This window comes from Narcine bancroftii, chromosome 1 (genome assembly GCF_036971445.1).
Source record: "Narcine bancroftii isolate sNarBan1 chromosome 1, sNarBan1.hap1, whole genome shotgun sequence".
Lineage (NCBI taxonomy): Eukaryota > Metazoa > Chordata > Chondrichthyes > Torpediniformes > Narcinidae > Narcine > Narcine bancroftii.
Genome location: NC_091469.1, coordinates 335,337,797 through 335,356,769, shown reverse-complemented (window position 1 = coordinate 335,356,769; position 18,973 = coordinate 335,337,797). Strand labels below are relative to the sequence as shown.

At 38.8% G+C, this 18,973-nt stretch overlaps 1 protein-coding gene across 4 annotated transcripts in view; it reads right to left on the bottom strand.

Annotated features, from left to right (window-relative positions):
• Positions 1-5,022: 5,022 nt before the first annotated feature.
• LOC138748758 (pleckstrin homology domain-containing family G member 4B) overlaps positions 5,023-18,973 on the bottom strand; it is a 224,311-nt gene continuing 210,360 nt past the window's right edge. For 3 of the 4 annotated variants that reach the window (XM_069909453.1, XM_069909479.1, XM_069909461.1), the window contains 4 exons: positions 18,163-18,432; positions 14,439-14,647; positions 9,386-9,456; positions 5,023-6,839 (listed from right to left, as the gene is read on the bottom strand). In XM_069909453.1, the coding sequence (XP_069765554.1) occupies positions 9,412-9,456; positions 14,439-14,647; positions 18,163-18,432 (524 nt within the window). In that variant the 3' untranslated portion in view covers positions 5,023-6,839; positions 9,386-9,411. The remainder of the gene's footprint in view (positions 6,840-9,385; positions 9,457-14,438; positions 14,648-18,162; positions 18,433-18,973) is intronic. The other variant, XM_069909469.1, reaches the window with a different exon arrangement.

Genomic DNA, 18,973 nt, shown 5'->3' with positions numbered 1-18,973 from the left:
GATACCTTCATGCAAACCATGCTTATCCTTTGATATTACTGGTCCTATGCATTTCTTACCAGTCTCTTTTAGGTTTATTCCAACCAGTTTGCACATAGTTTGCTCCAAGGTTTATTCTCCCATTATCCATTTTTGCTGATCTAGATTCATTCTCATTCCTAAACATAACAATCTTAACATTCTCATCTTTGCTTTTCAAATCCCTCCATAGTCTGGAATGAACTCCGGCCCCAGAAACCTTCAATGTGTCCAAATCCACTTACTTGTTTATTCTTGTCTTTAAACACAAACACTCACTTGCCTGGCTGGAATCTGTCAAATTTGCTTCCTAAATTTGATATCTTTTAAGGTTCACTGTAAAATTTACCTCTTTGACACAGATTTGATTATCTGTCAAGATACCTCCTCATAACATCTCCTTTCTGGGCAAAAGATAAACTGGGCAAAAGAATAATCGGTTATCCAGTCACAAAGCTGCATGGAAGCAAAATAAGGGACTCTTAGAAAGAAAGATGTGGGAGTTGAAGGATCATTGAAACTCAACAAATGGACCACATACAGGTACACAATCCTTTATCCGGAACCCTTGGGGGACAGTGTGCTCCGAATTTTGGATTTTTCCAGATTTCAGAACAAAAGCCAGCTGCCCCAGATTTAAGCCCACCCGAATTGTGCTGCCGTATCCACCCATCCCCCCTCGCTCGCCCAAGTCGCGCTGCTGTCTACCCCCTCGCCCACCCAAGTCGCGCTGCTGTCTGCCCCACTCGACCGCCTGAGTTGCGCTGCCGTCTACCCCTCGCTCGCCTGAGTCACGCTGCCATCTCCCCCTCGCCTACCCAAGTCGTGCTGCTGTCTCCCCATCACCCGCCCAAGTCGCACTGCCGTCTCTCCCCCTCACCCACCCGAGTCGCACTGCCGTCTCTTGCCCCCGCCCCCCACCACCCCCCCCCTGCTGGTTTTTGGAGTTTTCTGGATTTTAGATGTCCGGATAAAGGATTGTGTACCTGTACAACAATCAAAAGAGCAATTACCTGTTCTATACACATTTACTTGCAGCGGACAAATGATCTCAAAGCTGTGTCTAGTTTGGAGTATCAGAAAATAGAAGAGTAAACATTTTGGTTTGTTTGAGGAGTCACACAGCATGAAAACAGGCCCTCCCAATTTGCCCATGCCAACCAAAATGTCTCACCCACACTCGTCCCACCTGCCTGTGTTTGGCCCTGATCCATCCAAACCTATCCATTCCATGTATATGTCCAAATATTTCATAAAACATTACAATAATATCTGCCTCAAACAGCTCCTCCAGCAGCCAATTCTATTCACTCTGGATAGCAACATTCCCCATCAGGTTCTGTTGAAATCTCTCACCCCTCACATGAAACCAATCTCCTCTGGTTACCAACTCCTCAACTCTGGGCAAGACTCCCTGCGTTCATCTGATCTGTTCCTCTCATGATTTTGTACACCTCGACGTGATCACCCCTCCTTCTCCTGTGTCTATTTAGAGGGATGACAAAGTGGGGAGAGTTCAACTTCATGGAGTTTATTTTTCTTAACAACATGGTAGATGCCAATTCCAGCCACTTAAACCCATGCCACCCAGTTACCCCCAATCGACCTACAACCCCGTACATTTTGGAGAGGATTCAGGGGAAACCCATGCAGACATGAGGAAAATGTACAAACTCCTTACACATAGCGCCAGATTCGAACCCAGGCCACTGGCATTGCAATCGCATCGCGCTAACCACTTTGCTGACTGTGTTGCCCCATAGTTTTGGATTGGGAGACTGACGCTTTCAGAGCATAATGTGAAGGAGTTGGGAGAGTGATGGGAAGGAATTGGGGCAAGTGAATGTGGCAGAGCTTTCAATCACTCTGGTGGAAGTCTTCAATCAAGAGGAAACCAAGCAACAACTGGTGTAAAGTGCAATTGCTTTGTGCATGTATTTGTTCAAAATTGTTGCAAGGAATAAATTTAAGGAATTTATTCATCCTTTAAGATCTAATGTAGGATATTATCTACAATCTCATGTGTTTTTACAACAAAAATGCAACAAATAAATATGCAAAGCAATTTGATTTGTAGAGTAAGCACAGCAAATTAATGAGATTGAGGGTGTTTAACAGGCATTGTTGACCTGAAATTGTGGCAAAACTTTGGGGAGGTGGAAAAGAACTAAGATGATAGCAAGGACCTGTTTTGACTTGCTAGTGGGTATAGAGGCCAATCAGCTCAGAAATTTGGTGTCAAATATTTCAATTTTTAATGACAAGGTGGTGCACATGTGGCTACTTAACAAGAGCCCCATGATATAACAGGAAATATACTAGCATTAGGAGAGCATTGGTAGAATGGCAGGAAACACAGAATTGGCATTAAAGGATCATATTCTGGTTGGTTGCAGTGATGTTTTGCAGGGTTTGGTATTGGGGCCACTCTTAAGTTGTACATTAATGATTTGGATTATGGAATGAATGGCTTTGTGGCCAAGTTTGCAGATGATACTAAGGTAGGTGGAGGAGCAGGTAGCATTGAGAAAACAGGGAGGCTGCAGAAGGAATTAGATTAAGAGAATGTTGCTGAAGTGGCAAATGAGATACAATGTCAGAAAGTGTATGATCATGCACTTTTGTAGAAAAAATAATAAATGGGCAGATTAATTTTTAAATGGGGAGAATATTTTAAATACCTAGGTAAAAAGGGACCTGGAGTCCTCATGCAGGATAGACTGAAGGTAAACTTGCACAACGAGTCAGTGGTGAAAATCAAGAGGAATAGAATTTAAGAGCAGGGATGTGGTCTTGAGGCTTTATAAGGCCCTGGTGACACCTCACTTGGAGTACTGTGAGTGGTTTTTGGCTCCTTATTTAACAAAGGATGTGCTGCTTTTGGAAAGAGTTCAGGGAAGGTTCACAAGGATGATTCCAGGAATGAGAGTGTTACCATATGAGGACTGGTTGAAAGCTCTAATCCTGGAATTCATAGTTGTGGAGGCCAAGTCACTGGGTATATTTAAGACAGAGGTAGATAGCTTCTTGATTAGGAAGGGAATCAAGGGTTATGGGAGAAGGCAGGAGATGGGGTTGGAAAGGATAGTAAATCAGCCATGATGAAATGATTAGGCCAAATGTCCTAATATTTTTTGGTTATAGAGGTGCAAAAGGAAGTGGAGAAATGCAGCATGTAATCATGAATACTCGAGAGTGAGAAGGGGGTTTGGGTAAAAAGCCATAATGGTCCAGTGCCCTCCCAATGGCCATTTCATGGGATTATTATCACTGAGTCGTTACAGATAATATGATTATTTTGTGGTGGAAAGGTGTCATTTTTTTATTTTCCTCTTCCAACATATTGGGCTGAAACATGTTGTAATGTAATTACACAGTAGACTCTGAACCTGTCCCATTGGAATGTAGGAGAATGAGGGGGGATCGCATTGAAACATTTAGAATGTTGAAGGGCATTGACAGAGTAAACGTATAAAGGTTGTTTCCCCCATCGTGAGAGAGTCTGGGACAAGAGGGCACAGCTTGAGGATTGAAGGGTGTCCACTGAGACCAGAGATGCAGAGGAATTTCTTCAGCCAGAGGGTGGAAAATCTATGGAATTTGTTGTGACAAGTGGTTGTGGTGGCCAGGTCATGGAGTGCATTTAATTAAGGCAGAGATTGATAGGTTCTTATTTAGTCAGGGCATCAAAGTTAATAGGGAAAAGGCCTGGCAGTGGGGCTGAGTAAGAAAATGGATCAGCTCATGATTATAAGGTGGGGCAGACTTGATGGGTATTTCTGCTCCTATATCTTATGGTCACAAGATGTAGGAGTAGAAGTAGGCCCTTTGGTCCATCAAGTCTGCTGGATTTATGATTGCAAAATTAGGATTTTAGCAGATTCAGTGAGAACCAAAAAAGAACCTGCAGTTGCTGGAAATCTGAATAAAAAACAAAATGCAAGAAACTCTCAGCAGGTCAGGCAGCATTTGTAGAAAGCGAAAAAGAGTTACTTTATAGGTTAAAGCCCCATCATCAGAGCTGTCTTCAGGACAGGTTCAGAGTCTACTGTGTAATGGGTGAGGTTATGCATTACAACATGTTTCAGCCCCAATGTGTTGGAAGAGGAAAATAAAAAAAATGACACCTTTCCACCACAAAATAATCATATTATCTGTTACGACTCAGTGATAATAATCCCATGAAATGGCCACTGGGAGGGCACTGGACCATTACTGCTTTTTACCCAAACCCCCTCTCATTGACCAGCACTCATGATTACATGCTGCATTTCTTGACATCCTTTTGCACCTCTATAACCAAAAAATATTAGGACATTTGGCCTAATCATTCCATCATGGCTGATTTACTATCCTTTCCAACCCCATCTCCTGCCTTCTCCCATAACCCTTGATTTCCTTCCTAATCAAGAAGCTATCTACCTCTGTCTCAAATATACCCAATGACTTGGCCTCCACAACTAAGAATTCCACAGATTCACCACCATCTGGAGAAAAACATCCTCCTCTTCGCTGGACTATTAGGGATATTTTGCATTCTGGGGTTGTGCCCTCTGGTCCCAGACTCCTTCTCCATAGGAAACATCCTCTACTCCTCCACTCGAGCCAGACCTCTGTGCTCAACAGGTTTCAATGAGATCAGCCCTCATACTTCTAAACCTCCCAGCCTTCCAATGTGTTTAGTTCTCTATATCCTTCCAGCACCCTTCTCTTTCAGACCTCCTCATTGATGTCTATGATTCCTGACATGTGGACCTCTCTGTATTTTTCTCTCTGCCTCAGGAAATCTTGTTTGTTTAACCAATTTCTCAGAATTTTTATCGGGTAATGCACTGTGATCTTCTTTGGCCCAGTGATTTTCTTTTTTTTTAAATCTAATCATGCATGTGAAGCAGCTTTTGAATGTTCCATAAAGGGAATTATATATATGTAAATTGAAATTGTTTTTCTTGGTGACCAGCAACTGAAGCATAGCGTATAAAATCATAAAGGAAGAAGGTCATTTTATTTGTTACCAGATTTTGATCATAAAATAGGCTTGAGAATATCAAGCAAATAATAGTATTCAGTCGGTTCCCCATCATATGGCGAAGCTTACCCATTGCGATCAAATGAATATGAATGGGTAGGATTTTTTCCAGAATATTAATGAAGAAAAATGGTTTGTTATTTTTTTTATTGAGAACAGAAACCTAGCACAAAGTATATTTACTGTAGGTGCAAGAAAAATTTGCTGGGGAAATCAACAAATGAACAGGCCAAGTGATGATTATAACTAAGGCATGTCTGAGCCTTCGCTTCTGATCTGCTGGCTCATTAAAAACATATGAGCAATTCATCTCTTGGTCAGTCAGATCATTTCATTATAATTGCGTGCCATTGCAATAGAAGCAACTGCTTTTCAAAGATTGTTCATTGCAGCAGTTTCCAAGAAAAAAGTGTAGAAACTACGTGGCTCAGATCAAACTTCACCACACGGACCTCTTGCAAGGAAATTCAAAAAACAAAACCTGGGGTGAAGTATAAAGTCATAGAAAACATCTGATAGCCAAGATGGGTAGAGTCATATTGGTCATGATGAAAAAGATAATGCCACACCTTAAAAATAAATATTTACACAAATAAAACTACAAGACCATTTGATTTATACACTAAGTGTGGAAAAGAAGTAATCTATATCTACAGTGTTGCAGTTCAAAGCTACAGCCACGATAAATTGCACAAGAAAATAAGTAACACAGCAAATGCACCTCATTATTGACAGAATGAAATATAAACATTTAAGAATAAGCTCTAAAAGAACCAACAGTACTTATATACACATACTCTAGTTTCTTCCCATTTATCACTTGGGTGCATCTTTAATGTCCTTTTTAAATATAAAACGTTACGTCCGATGATTAATTGTTCTTTTCCGACATCCAAATGCTCATGCGCATTATCTGATTCATCCACTGCGTTTCGGATTTTGAGGACGATATATCTACTACTGGGCAGGCTTTCGCCAATTCATCGAAGTAAAAACAGAACAAAAAACTAAGCTGCTGGAGGAACTCAACACGTCAACTGTGGAGGCAAAGACACATTTGGTGTTCCAAATCAAGATCCTGCATCAGGCCTGAATGAAGAAGAATAGTGGTCCAGACCTGCTTGGGCAAGTGAGGCACAGAGTTGTTGGAGAGATGGAGAAAGGGGAAGAAGGTAGCCACATCAAAGGGGCAGAAGGTAGCAACATCGAAGGGGCAGAAGGTAGCAACATCGAAGGGGCAGAAGGTAGCAACATCGAAGGGGCAGAAGGTAGCAACATCGAAGGGGCAGAAGGTAGCAACATCAAAGGTGCAGAAGGTAGCAACATCGAAGGGGCAGAAGGTAGCAACATCGAAGGGGCAGAAGGAAGCAACATCAAAGGGGCAGAAGGTAGCAACATCGAAGGGGCAGAAGGGAGCAACATAGAAAGCCTAGAGCACAGGGCACAGACAGAAAACCATTGGGAGAAGTGACAAATGGAGTGCACACACCTGAGATCCTGGCTGGGACCAACTGGGAGACCCGAAAATGGAGATGGAAGCTAAAACAAGGTCTGGAGCAGATGGCAAGACAGAGAAAAGGACAGAAGGCACCCAAAATGTCAACCTTCCCTTTGGTTCCATGGATGCAGCTTGACCCACTGAGTTCCTCATGCAGTACATTCATTTTCCTCCCAATCCAGCATATGCAGTCTCTTGTGTCTACAACTTAGAACAAGCAGTCCAATGCCTCAGAGGCAAAAATAACTTCTTCAATGAGTATGTAAAATGGTCTGTGGAAGTTTCCATTCAGAGCTGTTAAAACAAAATGTTATAACAAAAGTAAGTATGTCTTCATTAATTCATCCATGGTATTCACATACATCAAAGAGTTGAAGTATAACAGTGGAACCATAGATTAGAATCCAGTCATTTTTCCTGCTCCAAAAATTCCCAAGTACTTATCGAGATCTGGCATCAGCTTTCTACGACTGAAATTAAGTCAGAACCAATGTACATCAGGACTCCAGTCACCCACAACCCAACATAAATCTATTAATTTAAATTTTAATATTTTCAAACCTCTCCCCAGAACCAATAGCTTTTTAAAGACGCCACAATCCTTTGTCTGGGGAGTGTTTTCTAGGGTTCCCCAGAACTCATTTCCTGGAGTGAGAGGAAAATTGATCATAAATATAAACATAGGAACAAGCTTTGGTGTTCTAAAACAAAACCTGAAAAGATTGTTATTACTGAGCCAATGGCTCAGACCACATTCCACAGTTTATATGCATTCAATTCATTGGATACTCTTACATTAAATGCTATTTTAAAAACAAATGCTCCATTGAGGGGTTACAAATGTAGATGGATTCAAGGTGTCTGCTCACCTGCAAGTGAAAACTTGATGCAGCAACAAAAGTCATAACCACAAAATGTATCAAATACAGGGTAAGAAATAAATGGAGCAGCTGGGACTGACAAACAAGAGGCAAGTGGCATAAAGAGGGAATGTGGAGTGGCCCATCAGAAGGGATGGATCCAAGTCAAATCGTTTTTCTGCAGAATTTAGATTAAAATAAATCGTTTATAAAAGGCCTTTCAGTGAAGTTGTAGTGCGCAGTATCTTGGTAAAAAAGTTAAAGTGGCAAATTCAAAGCTTTGAACTTCCTTTTAAGTTATCTTTGGATATGGCCATCACTGATTTGGTATCAGTTGCCCTTGTATGATGGTGGTGGTAGGTCTACAGCTCCACACAGCCCTGGGCGTGGACCTCATTTCAAAGGTCAATAACATTCACCTGTAGCGAATTATTCTATACTGAGTTACTATAGACGTTGGTGTACACATTGTGGAATCGCTGTACATGTTGTCGAGTTGATATATACGCGGGGAAGTCAATGTACACGCTATGGAGTCTAGTGTAAGACTGACACCTCCAGGCTTACTTGCTGGGCATATATACATTACTGCTTCTGCCACATGGACAGGAAGTGACATAATCAATGATGTCATCAGCTCAGATAAAAACCTGTGTTGGATTCAAGTCAATTTCCCCACATTTTTCACAGTGCATCCGCCATTTTGGGAGCTGGTTTGCTTGCTGGTAAGTGGGTCGCCACACACCCATTTTGATCTCGTGGATTGGGTATGAACAACAAGCTTCTTTTCACATTGGATGTTTGTGATCTAAAAGATTTATGATTATCTGGCAAATTCATTGTCACTTCCTATGGCAAAAATCTGCACATTTCCTCAATTAAAGAAAATTCTCAAATTGTCACTGGGGTATTCGTTGGACTGCATGTTGAGTAGCATGAAAACAACTGTAATGTACACCCAGTCTGTACTTCAAAGACTTTTGCCTGGGACTGGGAAAAAAATGATGTAAATCCGATTATTATTCCAACTCCCTGCATGTTTTAATGCTATTAGTCAACATAAAAAGATCACCAGTTATGCAATCGCAGAAGGCCCACTACACCTGTGCTAGTTCTTTGAAGGAATCTGGCAATCGGTCCCAATTTTCTGGACTTGCAATACAAGTTTGAAATTGTTTCTCAGGTATATTTACAATTCCTTCTCAAAAGTTACAATTTCCAGACCATCTGTCCATCAGTACATTTGAGAGTCTAACATTCCTTCTGCTCAAAATATTTCTCCACATCACCCATTGGGTCCTCCGTCAATTATTTTAAAATGTATGCCACGTGAATATTGAACTTCCTGTCGATTGAAAGAGTTTCTCCTATCATCCCATCAACTTCATTAAAGTTTCTTGGAATTTCAAATTACATGAACTTTGCTGAGGAGACCAATCTCAGTTTCTATGTCCATTCAGACACCTGAAACTGCTCAACCCTGGTAATCCACTAGGAAATCAGTCTCCTCACACTTTGTTAATCATGTGCTGCCCCAAATGCCTTTGCTGAGATTTGCTTTGTGACTGATTTAGAACAGCTCTGAACCACAATCCTGATTTTTATTTTACCTGCCTCAGAATCTTTAAAAATCAAATCTTGTCTCCACTCTTGTTAACCTAAAATTGTAAGTGCTTCTTAATACATTTACAGCCACAAAATTAAAATTATGTTGCTGCTGGATAATTGAGATCGCTTTGGAAAGAAAGGTCATTTCAGGTTAAGCCACCTCAACAAAAGGAACACAGCCGGGGTGGGGGGGGGGGGGGAGGGAGGGGGTGGAAGCACCATCATTAATAGCACCATTTGAAACATGCTAATCACCTTTGTTATTTTCCCAGTTAGGGTTATTGTTTAGTACATCACAACTTTTTTCTGCTTACAGTTATTAGTCTAATTAATTCTCCAAGATACTTTAACTTATAAAATCTAGTTACTTACTGAACTATCTTTCAAACACTTGCAAGTCAAACCAGAGCTGAGAAGCCTATTGTTACATGTGAGACTTTACACTGCCAAGAAAGTGAAGGAAAGGAACCAGATTAAAATTACTAGTTGGTAGCTGCTCAGAATAATAACTTTCCTGATTGCTGGATCACTAAAGAAGAATATAAAGCAATGTCCATTATTAATTGAATACTATAATTTAATCACGTCATCTTCTTTATCATATCTTAGACACTAAGTGACAATGTAGGCCACGACCATGGACAAACATTAATTAAGCTAACTCATCCAAAATCACTTAGTAAGAGCAGTTTGAGAATGAGGAAAGCTAAGAGATGAAAAAAAACAGAAGAGGATTAAAGAGAAACACAGAAAAAAGGAGGGAAGAGGAAGATGATGAGGGGTGAAAGAGAAAGTAAGAGAATGGTAAAAAGAGAAGCTGCATTTTCATGCTTTAAAACTGGAAAAGCAGCAGCAAAAACAAAGCTGAGAATATTTCTCATCCAAAATTACCACAACTTGCCAAATCCAACAATAACTGAAGACCTGGGATCATTGATCACTCTCGAATATTTGCTTTGCTGATAACAATTAAAACCCCAGTTTATCCAGATCCACAGAGAAAGACAGGCAGAAAGAAAATGTTTACACTGGTGTTTTGTTTATGCCTCAAAGTCTTACAAAGCTGGAATACTGCGAGCAGTTCTGATAACCACACAATAGGCAAAAGGAGAGGATATTTGTGTGGGGGGGGGGGGGGAGCATTTCACCAATGAGCACAGACAGGAAAGGCTGGGTTGTGTTCCTTGGAGAAGAGAAGGCTAAATGAGAACCTGATTGTGGTTTACTAAATTATGAGTAGCAGAGAACATTTCCCCAAAGCTCAGGTGACAAAAGCTGGAGAACATGGGTTTAACTTAAGGTGAAGAAAGAGGATTAACAGGATGTTGGCAGGAACTTCTTTCATCTTGGGGTTGGATGGAATCTAGAATACTTTGCCTGAATAGATGGTGAAGGAGACCACAAGACCACGAAGACCATATGACATAGGAGCAGAAATAGGCTATTCAACCCATGAAGTCTGCCCGCCATTCTGAGTTCTCACAGCCCCACTTCCAGCCTTCTCTCCATTACTTAGGCTTAGTTGAACTTAATTGGACTTAGAAGATAAGGGAGAGTGCTTAAGAATGACATGGGTGCAGCGACGACAAGAAAAGGAGCTGCAGGAGGAGCAGCAACCAAAAGAAGAGGAACTACTGGAGGAGGAGCTAAGAATGGAGGAAATGGAGCTAAAAACAAAAGCAGAAGAAGCCACTGGAACTGGACAAATAAATTGCTGGTAATGAGGCCAGGTCACAGGCACTAGAAGGCTCAATGGTATTCGGTGCTCAGATTAAATTATTGAAAGCATCAAGTTTTGAAGAAGGAGTTCAGAAAAGGAAACTATTAATTACCAAAGCTGAGCCAGTGATAGAAGCGCTAGTCAAGGACTCAGCAGATTAAGACTCAGTGTTGAGCCGGTGCTATAGCCACAAGACATGTTTGGTCCTGGACCAGGCAGGTTAAGGCACTGGGCTGAGCCAGCACCACAGATGCAAGATCTCAAATTAACAGGGTTGATCCAAGGAGCCAGAGATCAAACCCAAATGGTGGGCGTATTGGACAAAGATGGGAGATAAATGCCATCTTTTATAGGGTCATACCAGGCAAGTATTAGAAATCCTGGTGGACAAAGTAACGACTGCCTAGGCACAACAAGATGAATTGGCTGCACTATTCATTCAGTGACAGACTCTCGCTTCTCTGCCCAAGATAAAGATTCCAGTTTTTGATGGCGATCCACTTCAATTCCAAACGTTTACGAAAAGTTTTGAATGCAGTATTGAAATTAAGAGCCAAAGCTAGGAGGATTGTCAGTATTATTTGATGCAGTTCACGAGTGGACGACCAAGAAAACTTGTAGAGAATTGTCAGCATATGGCTCCAAATGAAGGATTCAGAAAGGGTAAGTGGTTACTAAAGAAGCATTTTGGTGACAAGTATAGAATTTATGGAGCTTATATTACAGAAGGCTCTTTCGTTGTTATTAATATGACCAGGGGACACAAATGGTTTAAAAACTTACACCCTCTTTCTCAGAGAATGTTTCAACATCACGTCAGAGATTGATCATCTTTGAGAGCTTGACATACCTCAGAACATGGTAAACATTGTAGATAAATTACCCAACTGGATGAAAAAATTATGGAGAAGACAAGTTGATGAATACCAAAGAAGATTCTATGTAGAACCCACTTTTATGAATTTGGTGGAGTTCATTGAAGGACAAGCAGATGTTGTCACTGATCCAGTGTATGGAATTAAAGGTACTCACACAATGAGTAAAGAAATTGAGAAGTTCAAATCATATCCTCAAACAAAATTGAAAAAAAGAATATTTGCCACTTCTCTGATGGGGTTGGATAAAGAAATTATGAAAATGAAAGTTCTCCTGTTGAGAGGAAATGCTTATGTAATGGTAAGCAGAATTTAGAAAAGTGTGCTCAGATGGAAAAGAAAATGGAGTATGTATTGGATGTCTGTGTAAAGGACACATCAACAAAACCTGCAAAAAGCAAATCAGCTGCAACATATGTAATCAAAGGCATCCTAAGATACTACATATTGTCAAGGAAAAGAAGAATACTGAAAAGGAACAAACATTGATGAAAGAAGCAAATGAAAACAGTGCTGAAACTTCAGTATTGAAAAGTGGTCCTTACTGAGGCCAGTGCAGATAACTGCAAACTATCAATAGTACCTGTACAAGTTAAGGCCAAGGATGAGAAGGCAATGGTACGTACACATTCATTTCTTTGCATCATTTTGCACTGTGGGGCTTATGAATATGCTTAATCTTGAAGGAAAACAGACAAAGATTCTATTGAAATCCATGGGATAAAAAGCTAATTGAAACTAACATGGTTTCAGGGTTAGAGGTTGCTGGAATACACAGTGATGATTTTTGTGATCTTTCAGACATATACACACAGAAGACTATGCCTGCACTTAGGGGAAACATCCCACATCAAAATGTACCAGCAAATAGCTCTGAGATAGAGATGCTAATTGGTTTAAATGCACCAAAGCCTCTGGAAGCAAAATAATTAATACTGAATGTAAGAGATGGACCTTACTCTATTAGAACTATGCTTGGATGGACAATTAATGGATCATTAGAAAGAAAGAATGATGTTGCTGAGAAGCAGTCAACAGGTGTCAATATGACATCTGTTGTGAAATTAACGAACCATTGAAACAACCGTTCAAGACAGACTTTCCTGAACACCTTGATAGCAATCAAAACCTTCCAGATACAGCAGCAAACAAGATTAATGAAGAAATCTTGCAGCATGTTTTAAAATGAGTGAACACAGAAAATTGCACTGATGGTATAAAGGAGCATTTAATTGACAATATGGTGCAACTGCCTTCAGATTACAAAATGTTGAGAAAGGATTTGGAAATAGTGGATAATCCAGAAAATGGTGACCAAAAGAATTTTAACTTTGCACTTGGAAAAAAACTGAATTTGATGATTCTACTGTCTTGTAAGTAATCAAGAGAGAAGGTCGATGAGCAGTTGACAAGTATGGAGAATTAATTGTAAATAGAATTCATAAAAGGAAGAAAATGATAACTGCTAAAGAAATGAATGCAGTTATTGAAGAAAGGGATTTAGCCTCAAGATGCATACAGTTGAGAAAGGAGATACGTTTTTTTGAAAGAGAACAAGTCAATCATTGTTTAATGACACAAAACAACTGACTATTTTAAGCAATCAAGGAACATTCTTGAATACCAACTTGAAGATGCAGGAGAACAAAAAAAATATTATATTCTGGAAGGTACAGTTAATAAAAGCAGAAAGAGAATCTAAAAAAAAATTGGAAGTTGTAAAATTGGATCCAGAATTACAAGGAAAGACAAAAGAAGCCACAGTGGCTGTTGATGAATCTGAGGATCCAATGTTCTTTAAGTCCTACCTTTTCTATAACCAACCGCACAATCTAAAAATCTCTTTATGAATAGACCAATTACCAAAGTCTGTTTTTTACAAGAAACAGGAAGCTTTCATGATTGACTTTCACTTTCTTTTGAATATTTACCCAATGTATTATGTTTGATTTTCTCTGTAGTGGTAATTATTATTTTTGGATATAATAGAGGTTGGTATTATAAGGATTAAAATTACTTGCAAACATATTTTTGCCATTTTTAGCAGCTAGAAGTTGCAAGCAGTCTGCAGAAGATTGTTGGCATTCTTTTGAGTGTCTCTATAGTAACAACCTTCTAGTCAAGGTTTAAAAAAGCAGTGTTTTCCACTATCTTATAAAACAATTTTAGTTTTGAATTTACTTTTGTGCTGTTGGAACCAAGAACATGGATCTGGTCCAGATAATTTTTTTGACCATGTAATTTTGAAAGCATTGACGTATTAATAGTTTACTCTCCATTTATTAATATTTTTAATATAGTTTACTATTTCAAGAGTTCAAATAAACAATAAAAAAAACTCAATGCTATTTTTGGAATGGACTTTCCATTAATGAGTCAAAACAAAGCAAGTGTGTATGTTGCTCAAGCGATTATAAAGGGAAATAGCTGCAATAACCTGTGTCAGCACTTTCATTGAACAATTTATTTACATACCTAGGACTTTCCATTCTACCACATTCTCCAGAGCTGTGCCATTTTCTGTGCATGTTCTGCCTTGGTTTAACCTCCCAAAATGTAACACTGTGCTTCTCCAAGTTAAATCCCATTTGCTATTCTCTGGCCCATGTTTCCAGTTGATCTTGATCCAACTGTAATTTTAAATAGCTTCCAATACTGGAAGCTGATTGACACGAGAAATTTCCTTCTTGCACAACATCTTTTAGAATGAATCTAATGCATTCCTAAAATTGAAGTCTGCAAAAGATGTTACTGAAGTGTTGAGAATTAAGTTTTAAGTTGTGAACAGTGGGATTATTAATCTGTAGCTACACAAAATTCAGATACTTACTGCTGTTATGTACTGGTTCTTTGCCTGCCTTGCCGACTGCATCCTTGGAGAAAGTTTTGGGGATGAATAATGACAAGGCTTATTACAGTCAGGATTAGATGCCTCATCAGAAAATGTCTCTGTGGAAAATTGGGACGTGCAGTTGAGAGTTGAGCCACTGATGCTTTCTGCTGAAGTGCATTGTGAAGAGGTCTCCGAGCTTTCGGTGACTAGGACAAAAAAAAATGGTACCTCAGTATAGTTCAGTTTCCATCAGATGACACTGACCATCTTTAAAAAAGAATACAGTAAAATCCCCATTTTCTGGCAGTCAATCAACCGGAAACTCAAACAACTGACAAAAAAAATTGAGGCAATAAGTAAATTATTAAAAAATTTAAATAAATAAGAATAAATAAAATTTTAAATAAAAGTTTAGAATTTTAAAAGTAAATGTTCTCTGAAGCTACACACAGCCACTTAGGACCAAACATTCAGCCAGCAGAGCGCCTAGTGGTGTCCCGTCCGCAGCAGCTGTTTGAATAGTTTCAACAAAGTTATTAATACATTTGGATAAGTCAGTGAATTCCCCCTCTTGGGTAGAACTAAAATGCAGTTCTCCAAAAAACTTCCATGTGGCCAATTTTAGGATTTTTTTTTACCATTTTCCTTTTCCAAATTAACACATAATCTGTTAATGAGAAATAGGTTGAGAATTTGGGCTCAATTTAGGAAATTCTTCAAAATTAATGGTTTTTCACTGGCTAGTCCAATTATAACCATCTCTTTCAACCATCTTTGTTGGATGAAGGCTTCAAGGAAAGGCATACAATAGGTATAAAAAGTTGGTATTATCTCTTTTATTTGAGATAATTTTGCCTCTTTTGAACAATTATCAACTTTCCAATAGACACTTTTTTTTAGATATTTACAAATTAGACATTTTGTTCAGTCTAAGCATCCCAATTTTCCACAAATTTCCAACCCTTGATCTGTTTTTTTTAATTTATGGTTTTATTTTCATGGTGAATTAACAACAAGTATTTATAATAATTTATTGGATTTAAAATTATTTCCCATGGCTGGGATCAAGAGCGATTGGGAATGAGATTTGAACTTAACATTTTCAGATTGGTTCTCAACTCTCAGCTCGGTTAATGATTCTTCATTCTGTGCAAGACACAACTTATTACAGTTTAAGGTGATACATAGAACTCGTTTGTCCAAATTAAATTATCTCACTTTTATGCAGATATTGATCCACTATGTAAGAAATGTAAAATTTTTGAAGCTTCTCCCAAATTTATAGAGATTTTGGAAAGACATTTTCCAAACTTTATCAACAATTTTTAAGATTAATTTGGAACCTTGCCCATTAATTGATTTGTTTGTTTTTTTTTTCGTGATTCAGATAAAGTTATATCAGCATCTCAAGAAAAAGTTTTAGCTTTTACCACGTTGATAGCCAGAAATCTAAAATCACCCAAGCAATTAAATTGAAATGGAAAGATGATTCATCCCCTACTCATACACAGTGGTTATATGATGTAATGTCCTATTTAAGTTTGGAGAAAATTAGATATAATATTGAAGATGGAAAATTTCAAGTTATGAAATTGTGGGGCCCATTCTTAGATTTTTTTTATAATTGGAAGAATTAACAATGATTGTTTGTTCCGGGGATTCATTACCTGTTCTCTAGGGGTCACCAATAGTTCCACATTATTGATTTTTTTAAATTAATCTAAAGGTAATCTTGAATAGAGGGAGGGGTTAGATTGGATTTAGTTTTAATTTTTTTTTCCTTTTTTTTTCCTTTATTTTATTCAAGTTATTTGAATAAATGGGTTTAACATGGTGGCATAGATCATTTCAATTAAATGTTTTATGAAGTATATTAACATATATTGATGAAGTTTTATCTACTATTTTTTCCTCATTGGCTTTTTTATGTGTGCTTGCTTGTCTACAAATTAATTATGTAATCAATTCTGCATTTATGGTTATATGTTAAACTTAATAAAAATATTTTTAAAAGAAAATAATAAAATATTGGCGCCCAGGATGAAGAACCAGCTCAATGCTGCTCACCACTGGGACGACTCTCCCAAAGTGTCTCCCTATCCCTGTCTGATAAGTGTCTATAACTTTATTACTATAGTATTAAGTATAGTAGTCATGCTTTATCTGTAAACTTGTGGGAAGGGGGTTAATTCTAAAGGCGGCACAGTTAGCATAGCAGTTAGCGCAATACTGATACAGAACTAGTGAATGGGGTTTGAATTTAAAGGAAGGTGTGCCTAGGGTAATGATTGAGTCACTGGCATAGTGATTAATCTGGTTGTGCCAAGGGTCTGACCAGGACACCACGATAAAGAGCCGGTCGATGCCAATCGCCACTGGGGGCGACTCTCCCAAGGGTTTTATTGGTAAACTTGGGAGACGATGGGTTAATTATGATGGTGGTATGGTTAATGTAGCTGCTGATGCCACACTGTTACAGCACCAGTGACTGGGGTTTGTATTTACATTTTGTAAGTTACAGGAATTACTTGATTAAAGTGAACTTTACATAAGAAAAAAATCAAAATACATTTACTGATTTTTTTTTCAAATTACACTGTCTTTTATCTTTTAAACAATGCATTCTCAATGCTGGTGTATTAGTTAAGCATTGTAAGAGTGAGTCTCAGTCAATTGGGAGATTGACATATCCAGCATCCATGATCCCCAGGGGTGCTGAATATTGGGGGTCTTACTGCATAATCTTTTGACCAAGTACAAAGTTGAATTGGCTTAGAATATGTATTGGTCTTGATTACTGATTGTTTTGTTCGACTTTTTTTAAAAGGTGAAAGGAAATGTTTCCGCCACTGCATTTTACAGTTTCTTGAAGTATACGTGCTATGCGAGCGTGGAGAAGAATGACACGCACAACAAAGTCTTGGAAAACGAGATTTGCTTATTGCTCTGGCCTTCGCGCTTACACGGGCCCCTGGAACTGACGTCAGGGCCCCGAGTCATTGGAGTGCCGGTCTAGGATTGGCCGGCATTTCCGCCAGAGTTCCCCGTCTTCCCACCGTATGAAGGTCACCTGGTACAACGCGGGTGTCACCACCAGGTCGCTGTGTTCATCAGCCATTTTGTGGGCCTTTCGTGTCTCCCTGCACGGCCTGCTACATTATTAAGATTTTACATCACCAATTCAAAATGTCTTCTATGTATGTAGCAGATTATCTATAGAAAATAGTGACTTCATTGCAAAACCATTTCTTTGAGACAGCTTGAAGTCACAAAAAGGACCAGGTAAATGTAAGTGCCATTTACATTTACCTAATTAACCTCCCCTCCCCAAGCCGATTTTCTCCAAGTTTGTTTTTTTTTGCATGTAAATATAGCCTTGGAATTTTTGAGACATCAGCTGCAACTAGTGCAAAACTAATTAATCACCACGATGTAAGAGTTAGATGAATGAGACCTTGATTTGAATATCATACAATGGAGTGAAACAACGTTACCTAAATAATTTTGATTAAAGGTTAGCTAATATTTATGAGCATAAATGATTGAATATTTGTGCTTAACAGCAAAGTGGTTGAAAGTTAAGTAAAATATTATGGCTCAAAAGAAACATCATTGAATAGAGAATAGTTCCTCATATAATACATGTCAGAATAAACAAAATGGACTTGTTAATGTTTCAGAGATTTAAGGTAGAAAAATGTTAATTCTATTACAGACTCACTTATAGAGGGTTGGCTTCCAGTATCTTGCTCCAGTTCATCTTCTTCAATACATGTCCCAATGTCATAGGACCATTGGTTGAAAGGTATCAAATGCAGACTGGAATGCATTGGACTTGAATACACATGAAGATTAAGAGTTCCTAGAATGGACGAGGATGACTGGCTGCTTGAAGAAGAGGTGCTGCTGTTGGATATGGTGGAATGAGGTCTCTTGAAAGACATGGAATGGTCAAATGAAGATACAGCAATCGATGCTCTTGTTCTAGATTCTAATGAACAATAATTAAATTGAAAAATGTTATAAAGGAAATGTGGCTCTCAGGATTACAAAGATATTTGACTGAATGATTACCCTTCAAGGGATTTTAATTATGGAATCATAGAAATTAAAGCACAGATGCGTAGCTATTTGCAAACCAGATCCCACGTGGTTCCAGTAGCAGTGGTGGATTAACCATTAGGCTAAGTAGGCTGAAGCCTAGGGGCCTGGCAGGTAAGGGGGCTCATCAAACAACAATAGAAATAAGAGATACAACAATAGAAATGTTACTTTAATGATGCCAAAGGGAACTAAGCCACAATATTTTAAAATTGCAACAACTTGTAACTTTCAACGCTCCTGTTGATTGGCTTTCACCTATTCAATGAAATCAAAAAACAATGGGCCCGCTCAGGGCAGCAGCAGCTCAATGCTGAATCAATGGCCATCTTTGATCCCCATGATCAGGGGCACAATTGCTATTTTAACTTGGGCCGGGCAAGTACCAAGCTCGTTTCCATTGCCTCGTTGCCCGGTCAATTGTCAGGCAG